The sequence below is a fragment of the Stegastes partitus genome, unplaced genomic scaffold (genome assembly GCF_000690725.1).
Source record: "Stegastes partitus isolate 25-593 unplaced genomic scaffold, Stegastes_partitus-1.0.2 Scaffold1274, whole genome shotgun sequence".
Classification (NCBI taxonomy): domain Eukaryota; kingdom Metazoa; phylum Chordata; class Actinopteri; family Pomacentridae; genus Stegastes; species Stegastes partitus.
In genome coordinates, this window is record NW_007579005.1 from 180,427 (window position 1) to 191,837 (window position 11,411).

The following is an 11,411-nucleotide window of genomic DNA, read 5'->3' on the forward strand; positions in this document are numbered from 1 at the left end:
CAAGTCTGTGCAAGTCTACATGGAGTCCGAAATTAGTCTTTGCGTGGTCGGGCAGTCGTGTACATGGGCAGAATACATAAATGCCAATCTATCTTACTCCTCTAATTGGACACCTAGCGACGACTATGCATTTGCAATGTCCGTGAGGCGGCATAATCAAGGCTTTAGCAACTGGAATGTGTATCAGCTGAACTCTCATTCAAACAGGTGTTGGATGCTGAGCTAAAGTCACTCAACTGTCAACTCAGGAGCGGATGTCAGTTCAAGTGTCGGCTGACGTTTAGACAATTGTTGTTTAAAAAGAGTTGGTTGGTCATTTGAACAGCAGCAGATGAAAGCTGCTGAACTGTAAACAGAAGATGAAATTTCAGATGGTTTAACAACGAGAGCAAACGGTGAGAACAGAGTCGGTGGACTGCTGCAGCGTCAACAGTACCGGATCTTCGGTTCCTGTCAGCGCTCGATTTACCGGTCGGTCTACATTCCAACCTTCACCTGAGGTCGTGAGCTTCGGCCAGTCACAAGAATGACAGTGAAGATGCAAGAAGTCAAAATAAGTTTCCTCCACAGGACTCAATCTTAGATTTAAGGGGAGAAACTTGGACATCCGGAGGGAATTCATACCAGAGTCGCTGCGCCTTAGCGTCGAAACAAGCCAGCTAAGGTGGTGCAGGCATCTGATTAGGACGCCTCATGGGTGTCTTCCTTTGGTGGATTTCTTGGTGGAGATAGACATAAAATTTGCTGACAGAATTACAAACGAGGATACTTCAAAAAGTCCTCAGCATCACCAGAAAACATCACAGGAGAAAGATTGTTCATTCACTCTCCTTTGAGTTCGATGAACTTGGTCCAACGATGGACCTTCCAAGCTTCCGTTCATGGAAGAAGATCCCATCTTGAGCCTACAGATTCTCCTCATCATCACTCTGAAAATGGCGACCATGCAAGCAGGATTTCAGTTTGGGAAACAGATAGAAGTCAGATACTTCATGAAGCATCTCGTCTAGGAACACGTTGGGATTCCCCAAGAAGAGCTGGAAGACTACGAAATAAGGGGAACATCTGGAACACCTGGTTTAGTTTAAAGTTGGAAGAAAAATGGATAAATGGATGGAGATGAAATGTCAATTGAAGTATAAGATATCAAAACAGCTGAAGAGTCATTTGAAGAGAAAGAAATTAAAACAATGAGCCGTCAGTTGAAGCATCATTTTGCATAACTCAGTGTTGGATATAAATCTACCTCACCGTGGAAACTGTATATTTACATATAATTTAATGTCAAAAATCAACATTCAATTCTGAAAGCAAAGCCTTCTTTATACACATTATTATGAAAGAGCACCAGAGTCAGGTGCAACAGGGAGTCCATGAATTTAAAAAAAACAGATGTTCCCAGAACTGTTTATGCAGATCTGAGTTATTATTAACCCCACTGAACTTTCATGTTTCCTCCCAACAAATGCCTTTTATTTTCCTTTTAGCGCTGACCCTGTTCCAACGATAGCTGTTTCTTTTTTACGTCTGGTCCCCGGTGGATGCTGATAAAATCGTCCTGTCCCACGCTCTTATTGTGTGGTTTCCTTTCACCTGAAAATAGACTTTTTTTCTGAAACAAAGAGTTTCTTTTATTGCTTTGTCTCTTTAGCTTCAGTTGGGAAAACTGACGACTTGAATAGAAAATAAGTACAGCTGCTAAATACACCTGCATTGTGCGGCATGTTTAGCTGCTGTGTGAGGTAATTACCCAGTTTAATATAACAATTAAAGACAGCAGTGATTTTGATTCAGCACATGGGAAACACGCAGTAGCTGCTGCAGATACTTTCTCGTTCACTACATCTTTTGTAATTCTCGAGAAGCTTGGTCGAGTCGCACACTGATGCAATTGTGAAGTACAGTGAACTATTCATACGAACCACAGAGAAGTATTTGCTAATCGCTACCACCTTGTACAGCAGTGAATTAATCCACCGGGGCATCAAGTGGTGCAATTTAAGACAGATGCAAAGAGAGCAACAGAAGGTCTGAGAGCAGCGAGACGTCTTTAGCAGAACAACTAGCCCGATCGTGTGTCTCCGGTTCTGCCCAGATGCCCCGTGTCACGGCTAAATACCAGCCGACGTACGGACAGCTGCCTGCCTCGGAGCTGCCATGACTGCAGCAGAAAAGGACGGCGCTGAGGTCATTCGCCTGCTGAGCAGATGTTGCCCCGCACGACCCAAAAACCACACATGGGCCGGCAAACCCCCGACACAACCGCCCCTTGTTCTCTCTTTTTTTTTTTTACAAACAACGGAGCTCTTCAGTTCTGTTTAATTTGTCCAACTGTGTAAATTGCAGTGTTTATGACTTGCGGGCAGTAAACAGGCAGTTTGTGTAGCGGGCTGTTGTTGGGCGTCGTTACGGACCCCGATCGGCTTTGATTGCTGCCGGAGAACATTTTTGAGATTTTGAGACTGTGATTGTTTTTAAAATGCGCCGCAGGCAGAGTGTCGGTTCAGTGCACAAGATGTCAAAGAAGCAGCAGAGCAACAGGTCCAAGAGTCCTGAAAGGCGAACAAAAGGCAAAGTGGGCGACGTCTGATCCTCCTGAGCTCCAAAGATCTGAGTCAATACTGAATCATCACAGCAAACCTCTAACTTCAAATGCAAAGTCGCGGCCATGTGTGTTCACATGACCCATTGGTTGAGTGAGCGGAGACTTAACCTATAGCTACACTGTAAAAAAACAGAAAAACACACACAAAAAACTGTATAAATCTGGCAGCAACGGTGCCAGAAAAAATAAATTAAAAATGGTGGAAAACTGTCACATTTATAATCTGAAAAAAAATAATGAAAATAACGCCTGTAAAGTAATGATAATTTTAAGCTGATTTCATTGAAACAATATTAAAACAGAGTATACAAATGTTATTTAACAGCCACTTACCATAAAACAACAACTTACTATTTGTAAAATTACATATTTATATTAATGATGTGGACATAAAGCATGCAGTTAAAAAAAAATGCTAAAATGTTTTTAAAATTAAATTAAAAAAACAGGAAAATTTGGGAACGAAGATGCCAGAAAAAAAATAAGGAAAAAATATGAAAAAATAAATTTTTAAGAGATAAAAATCTAAAAGCTATAGAAAAGACATAAAAATAAAATTAAGCAAAAATATTAAAAATTTATTTATTTTTTTTTTTTAAAGAAAAACTAAAATAAGATTTTTGCTGAGTTACATACAGGTAAAGTGTGTAATTTTAATAATTACTAATTGATTCACACATTGTAAAACAACAAATTACTACAGATTTTTGATGTGGACACTGTAAAGAAAAAAAAAAAGAAAAAATAAGCTGTTTCATTTATTTTTATCACGATGGCGTTTCCACTTTAATCAGACAGTTTTGCACTTTAATACGTAAACCTTTGTTTCCATTTCTTATTGTGTTGCGTTAAACAATGACATAAAGTAAGAGGACCTTAAAGAAAACGGTCATTTTGCTTTATTGCAGGAAAATTATTATTATTAGATGTTAGCATTAGCATTTAGCTCAAAGCAGAGCCACGTCTAAATTCAGCCTTGCAGGATCGTTATTGCAGCTAATCTGGTTAAAACATTACCGGGATTACGAAAAAGAGAGGAAACATGAGAGGAAGCTGAACGGTAGTAGCTAGGGGTTTTTTTTTTTTAGTGTTGTTGTTTTTCTGGATGTGATTTAAGTGACTCAGAGGCTCACCACATATCAGCGCTGACCTGATGTGACTGCACATTAAGCCCACCCAGGATTACCCGATGCACAACTCCCAGCTCTGTCCGGCGTATTAGGAACATATTTTTAATATTTGGCCTTGGTGTTGGAAACTCCTCTCCATGTTTCATTCCACAGATCAAACCTGTGAGGAAAACCTCGGCGTGTTTACCGGGAGCATCGAGAGGCTGAACACGTGCTCGGCGACTTGAAGCCTGTTTTTATTCGTCACTTACAGGAGAACAAAGAAAACCACCGCCGGCGCTCCCCAGAGCATCTGCTCGGTGGTTAAAACAGACTCGCCCGGTGGACACAGGACCTCGGGCGTCCACCAAATGTAACTTCAAAGTGGGTCACGTAAATAAGAGGGAGTAATCCACAATAATGGGCACACGAATGAGCCACGAGGCCAGGCCGGGTCGGGCCGGGTCGGGCCGGGCCGGGGACGGTGGAGGTGGCGGCCGCAACGAGAGATGCGAGAATCAAAGCCGCTCTCTCTTTCTTCTGCTCTTTCATGCAGATTGGCATCAGGCCTCCCGTCTGCAGCGTCACATGTGAGCGTTTGGGCCTGAAGATGGCACCTTATATGGCAGCAGAGGAGTGGTGACGGTCGGAGGCTCCAGAGCAGAGAGTTTACCCACAACGCCACCAGTCCAACGTCCGTTTATGTAATACAAACAGTATACCACCGCAATATGGCAGAGGTGATAATATGGGCAAATTCTGGTCGGACTTTTGCTCCCGTCTCATTTTTTTTACTCACTCTTGCTTCATTTTTCACTGCAACATGAAGTCCTGAACCTCGATGGAAACAGAACAACCACGACTAGAAGCAGAGAGAAGTCAGAAACGTCGTCTGTGCAGTAGAAGAAAGTTATAAAAACTTAAATTCTTAAAAAAATAAATAAATAAATAAAATAAAAGATGAGTTTTTGATTATTTTCAACAACAACAAAAAAAAACGCAAATAGGCCCAATTTTAATTTTCAGTTTTAAACCAAAAATAGAAAACCAACCAACTGTTTGTTTCTCTGTCATAAAACAAATAAACTGACCTATTTCATTTATTTATTTAGTCTGTTTGAACCATGTTTTTTTTTTTTTTAAACTACCGCATTTTTTGTTTCTCAGTTTTAAACAAAAAAAAATTAAATTATAGAAAACTGTTCCAATTTCAAACTGTTTACTTTTAGCATTGTATAGATACGTATATATTTTTTGCACTATTTTTACACTTTGATTTATTGATTTATCATCTATCTATCCATTCATCAATATATGCATTTATTTCTTGTGTGCTTTATTCTTTATTCTTATTCTTATTATTAATGTTTCGGTCTGGAAATACAAAATACATTTCACTGTGCGTTACACTCTGTTTAATTGTGTTTGTGACCAATAAAGGCCTTGAATCCTTGAATTTTTATTTTTCTGTTTTAAACCCATAATTTATTACTATTTTTTTTTATTATTTATTTTACAAAAATCATGAAATCAGCAGTACGACATGTTTACGAGTGCTCACAGCTGTTACCAATCCTGTAAAATAATATAAACGATAGATATTAATCTACTTACATTTTAAAGTTGTTCCTAGACTTGTTTCTTATCTGAACAGTTCCTGAAATCCAGCCGAGAAGCTCCTGAATTTTTGTGACTGTTAGGTGCAGCTGAGTCATTAATGGCTTCAGAGCTGCATCGAGGAATTCACATTTATTTGTTAAAAAAAAAACAACTTTTGAATGAGACAAAATACTTTTGATGAAATATCCCAATCTGAAGCTTAGGTTACGTTTTTGGGCAAAACCAAAACGACAGTCAGAAAGTTAAAAATCAGTTTTTAGTTTCTGGCTCTAAAAAAATCGAGTTTCTTTGCAAATTTTTTTAAAAAGATGAGACGCTCTTGAAAGCTGCCAGCGGTGTTGGGTTGAAAAGAATACATTTAGAGTGATATTTAATATTTCAAATGCACAGAATTAACATTTTATGACATTTCTATCGATGCACATTTTTCAAATTCACCAAGTTCACATGCACACACAGTTTTTTGTTTAGAAAACTTCCAACGTGCTTCCTGGAGAAATTTGCAAAACACAGTGGTGTGCAGGTCATTTTTGCCAAAGTGCAGAAGATCCTGCTCTGCTTTTACATTTCTGGGATCTGTGATAAATGGTGTAGAAGTTATCAAGTCAGAAGGTTGTTCAAAGCTGCTGGTGTGTTTTGGGGTTCAGAGGGTTAATATCAGTGCTGTGCCTCACTATCAGTGCAGTTCACTGTAAAAAGACCATCCAGCGTCCAAATGTTTGCTGATGCTAAACGACGTTAAAAGCCGACGAGAGCGGGATTGGAGAAAGGAGGAGAAAGTGCAAAGGGCCTCTCTGCTTTTATTGTCATCCTCTAAAAGGGTTCATCGCAGCATGTCGCTAAGTTTTCACACAGAGATCGGGTTTCCATCGTCCTCGGGCTCCCAGCGAGGTGCACAAACAGCCCACGAAGAGTCTGGCTGCTGAAGGCAATTAGCGACTGGCTTGTTAGCGTCAATGCAAAGGCTTCTGGGAAAGAGTGGAGGGTCCAGCGGGCTCTAAGTAGGTCAGCTGAAGACGGAGCTGAGCTTCGGGGGGCTCGTTAGGTCCACAGAGTCAGATCTGTCCAGTTTTTTTTGGGGGGATTCGATAACTACGACGCCACAAGACTTAAAAAAAAACAAGAAGAAAAATTGCATATCATGGAAAGGTCTCGACTCTCTTTAGCTCCAAACCCTGACAGAGGATGTGACCACAACAGCGGAGAGTCGAGCAAACAGGCTGTAAAATAACCGGTCCCTCCTCCCATAAAAACCCATTTCAAAGACGGCCCCAACAATGGCTTACACATGTACCGCCGAGCGGCTCTTTGAGGTAAATTAGACGCACAAATGCTGTCCGTCTAGACACATAAACGTGATTATGTGCCCGAATATCGTCCCAACTGCACCGGATGAGATAAATGAGATGCTTGTGGAGATACATCTAGAGTAGCTAGCTTAGCATAAGGAGCAAGAGAAATAGTGGATGGAGAGGCAATTCGACTACATTGGGGGCGTATCGGTACCTCTGAAGTCAAAGTTGGGTTTGACAGTTGGGTTTTGGAGTCACAGTCACGGAGAAAACAAAAAATGTATTGTTCATTTTGTTTGTAGACTTTGTAATACGACAAATGGTATAAAGTTGTTCACTGTACCTTGATGTGTTTCAGTGTCTTATCTGTTGCCTTCTTCAGAAGCGTGTCTTTATCAGCTGTTGTTCCTGGGTGTGACCAATCTGACAGATCCAGTGGGTGTGTCAGTTTGGCCACACCTACCGCCACACGGTGGTCTCTGGAGCAGAGCGTCCCAGGTGTGGGATAGAAGGAACGCTCCATCATCTCTATTGATTGTATATGAACCTCGCTTCCTGATTTCAATGGCCTCCTGGATCCAGCGCCTGTATTTGTTCCCCTTTAGTCCCTATGATCCTGGCGTCTTCCCAGTTCATCACACGATTCTCCCGTTTGCAGTGATGTGAGATGGCAGCTTTTAGGTTTTCCTGGTTGGCTTTTGTTTTATCCGATCTATGAGACATCCAGTCTTTTTCGCACTCTTTCTGGTGTTCCGTCCTCCTCACGCTGAAGGCCCGTCCCGTTTCGCCCACGTACGTTTTGTTGCAAGTTCTACAGGAGATTTCGTATATGACATTGCATTTACTGCGCAGCTGGATTTTGTCCTTGGGATGTACCAGAAGCTGCCTTAATTTTATGTATGGTTTGACCACCGTGTGGATGTTCTGTTTCCAAATGGCTCTTTGGAATGAAATCAGGAAGCGAGGCTCGCATGCAATCAACAGAGATGATGGAGCGTTCCTTCTATCCCACACCTGGGACGCTCTGCTCCAGAGGCCACCGCTGATAAAGACACGCTTCTGAAGAAGGCGACAGATAAGACGCCGAAACATGTCAACGTACAGCTAACAACTTTATACCATTTGTCATATTACAAAGAAATCCTAAAGTCTATTTGTACATTGAAGACAAAATGAACCATCTTTGCTACGTTTATTTTGTTTGTTAATTTTTAAAGAAAATACTCTGAAATCTAAAAAAAACTTTACTGTAGCAGCGAGTAAGAAAAGCGTAAAATAAGACTAATATGAAGTCCCGCACCTCTATGGAAACAGCAAAACCATAGATAGGAGTAGAGACGCAGCGTGATAAAGCCAAATCATAAAAAAGAAAGAATGAAAGCTGGATTCATTTGATCGTTTACCCCAAATTTGTAAATCTCATTCCAAATATGAATCAAACAACGGCTGCCTGCATTCATAAAAGAGTGTTTTGTAGCTTTTGCATTATTCATCAGACAGAATATGGTTATGAAACACGGCCTACCTGCTCCACTCGGATCTCGTACTCTCCGTTCAGCTTCTTTCCTCTGAAATACTTCGCCCTGCAACGGAAAAAGAAGACAAACTGTGAGGTAACCGACAAAAAAAACTGATCAACTTTCTAATTCTAAATTTAGAAAAGCTCTCCACTGCACAGGTTGATTTTTTTTCTCTCTGTTTCAGCCACATGTGCAGGAGAACATGTGGATTCCTCCCCTGCAGCACAGCGTACGTGCTCCCAACACTCCTGACAGTCAAAACAACCTTAAAATATCTTTTGTTTATTTGATTGAAGGGGAGCCGAAATTTCAACAGACCCTCCAAAATACCTTGCAAGTAGGCAAAATAATGACTCACATTTTCCGTGATTACAGAATCTGACCTCGCTCCGAGCGAGCACAATCCCCGGGCGAAGGGGCGAGCCGGCGAAACGGAGCGCTTTTAAATAACCGATTCAAGGATAGTGCCTGTGTCTTCTTATTTATTATTGTGTCCTTCGACGATCTGGTTCATGGTCGAGGTGAAGCTAAATGAATCCAGCAAATCAAAGCATCCAGTCACTGGAAAAAACTACAGAAAACATCCTGCACTGATGCACCGTTTTGCTTTCAGTTTGAGACTCTGAGGTTCCAGTTACCGGCAGGATTATCTCTCCGACCATCAGACCTGCAGTATGTAGACATGTGGATTCACTGGAGCTGTTTGAAGATGTATATTGTACACGGTCATGTTTTTTTTGGGGGTTAATTTAAACACACGCTGCACAATTAAACGTGTTTACCAGTTGTTTAGTTCTGCCAACGCGTTATCCTGCCGATCTGAGGTCAAACACCTCCTGGTTCAGCTTCCAGTAACACCGACTGCTTTCTAACCGAGGCTGAAAATGTCATTTTGTTTTGCAGGTATTTGGTCAGTAATCAAAGTTGAGAAGCTTGTGCAGTTCACCCTGAGGCGACCGGGAACGTCTGCAGCACCTTTAGCGGTGATTCAAAACAGCCGTCGAGACGTTTTACTCAAAACTGCAAACCTCAAGGTGGTGGCAACAGGAAACGACACGGGATCACTCTCTGTCCTCTTGCAACGGATGATCAAAGTTTCCCAGTAATCCGTGCAATAGCTGTTGAGATATTTTAATCTAAATTCATCATCATCATCATCATCATCAGGTTTTCAGTCACGACTTCATGTTCATGCTGTTGTCTGACAACAGAAACTGAAAAATATGTGAATGACAACAGCTTTATTGGGAATTCGTTTGTATTAAAAACCAGTTTATGTGAGCCCAGGGAGCAGGAGAGAAGCAAAAAGATGTAAACGCTGCATCACTCAAGCACAACGGCTGAGAACACAATAAACCAGTCCTTATTGAAATTAAAGTTTCCACAAAACTCTGACTTGTTGGGCATACGACCAGAGCTAATGCCACGTTAGCCGCACAATGCACTAACGATGAGGGTTTTTACTGTTGTTATGGTGACATTAGCATCAATAACACCAGTAATCCACTCCACCTGTTCACTGGTGTCAAATCGGTCACAAAGTTTCCACTGACCTGTGGGCAGATGATCAAAGCTAATGCTAGCTAAATTAGCCGCACAACATACCAACACTAAAGATTTTCCTGTTGCTGTGGTGACATTGCCATCAACAGTTACAGTAATCCACTAGATCTTTAGTTTCTCCGATGCTGGGAGTGCACAGAGACGCTTGTGTTCACTCTTGCAGCAGAACATTTGGTGTTTTTTGCTCGTGGCTCAGACATTGTAGAGTTAGCAGAAGCAGCTCCAGAAAGTAAGCTATAGGTAGAAACTGAATAAAATTCTTGTGACACTGGGTGGCCAGCTACGAAAACGGGCTGTTGCCACATGGGACCTTTAAGATGGACACCATGGACACTCACATACACAACGACAAAAGCATGTCGGATGATGTTTTACCTCCAGAATCAGGCAAAAGAAAAGACAATTCACTAGAATGCAAAGATGCCTGCTAAGTTGTTTTGCAGCAACAGTAGAGTTTCAAGCACCAATGACCAAATTCAGATCAAATCCTGAAGAGAGATGCAGCACATTTTGCCAAAATCTAAGTTTTTAAGTGTGAAAAGTCATATCAGTGGGTTAACTTGGAGGACACAACTTGCACCAATCATCTCCAGCATCTCCTGCTCTCATGTTAATTTAACGATGCATATTAGCTGCTATGGTCCAGATCTGCACTCTCAGGAGCACATTTGTGATTGTTTTGTCTCCATGGCCTCGTCCCAGCGCTCTCCGGGTCTCGGCGTTGAACTCTCACCCGTCGCAGGCGTGGGACAATCTGTCGAGGGCTTGGGGCTGGAGATCTGGGCTATATGCTGGAGGCCTTCGGTCACTGGGACGGGCTGTTTGGGATTTTAGGCGCCTTTGAACCTACTCGCACTAAAACACGTTTCCCTTTTTGTTTTTTTGTTTTTTTGCATCTTGCTTGTCCGCCTCCGTAGCGTTTCATCGGGTCCCTTCAGGTTCCTTAATTTCGGTGACTGAGGAGGGTCTTAACGTCTCCCAGCTGTTTGGAGTTGAAAGTTTTGGGTCGCCTCGCTTTTTCCTCATTCTCTGTAATTTCGCAAGTCGTGAATCTTCGGCGACCTACATACGTTCGGTGCCCCCTGTCACTCGGGACCGGCGACGCCTCGGAGGCTCAGCGGCCAAAAATGACTGGTATGCGTTTCAAGGTGCTGCGAAAACATGTCGTCACTCTGAGCGATCGATTTAATTTACAGGCCGCCGGGTCTCGACAAGAGTTTTACATGTGTTCAAACGTAAACATTCAGCTCCGCAAAGAGCTCTGGGCTTTCCGTCCCTCGGCCGAGCACACACCCACTACATAAACACAGAGAAGCCGAATTCCTGCCTTTTTTTTTTTTTTTTAAACCATGAGAATATGTTCCTTCTTTTGTGTGCCACTAATAGGAAGTGCATGAGTCATGTACAGTTGAAACCAGAAGTTTACATACACTGAACAATTTAATTTTCTGACATGAAATCAGATTAAACTTTTCCTGTTTTGGGTCAGTTAGAATTACCAAAATTACTTCTATTTGCTAAATGCCAGAATAATGAGAGATTTTTTTTTTTAAAGAATTACTTTCTTTAAAGTCAGAAGTTTACATCCACTAAGATGCCTTCAAACTATTTGGGAAAGCCCAGATGATGATGTCATGGCTTTGGAAGCTTCTGATTGGCTAATTGACAACATTTGAGTTAATTGGAGGCACACCTCAAACAC

The 11,411-nt window shown here is 41.7% G+C and overlaps 1 protein-coding gene across 1 annotated transcript in view; it reads right to left on the reverse strand.

The window, feature by feature from the left end:
- Positions 1 to 11,411, reverse strand: part of syn3 (synapsin III) — a 127,143-nt gene that overhangs the window by 104,234 nt on the left and 11,498 nt on the right. Inside the window, exon 2 of the mRNA XM_008298044.1 lies at positions 8,152 to 8,209. Within this exon, the coding sequence (XP_008296266.1) occupies positions 8,152 to 8,209 (58 nt within the window). The remainder of the gene's footprint in view (positions 1 to 8,151; positions 8,210 to 11,411) is intronic.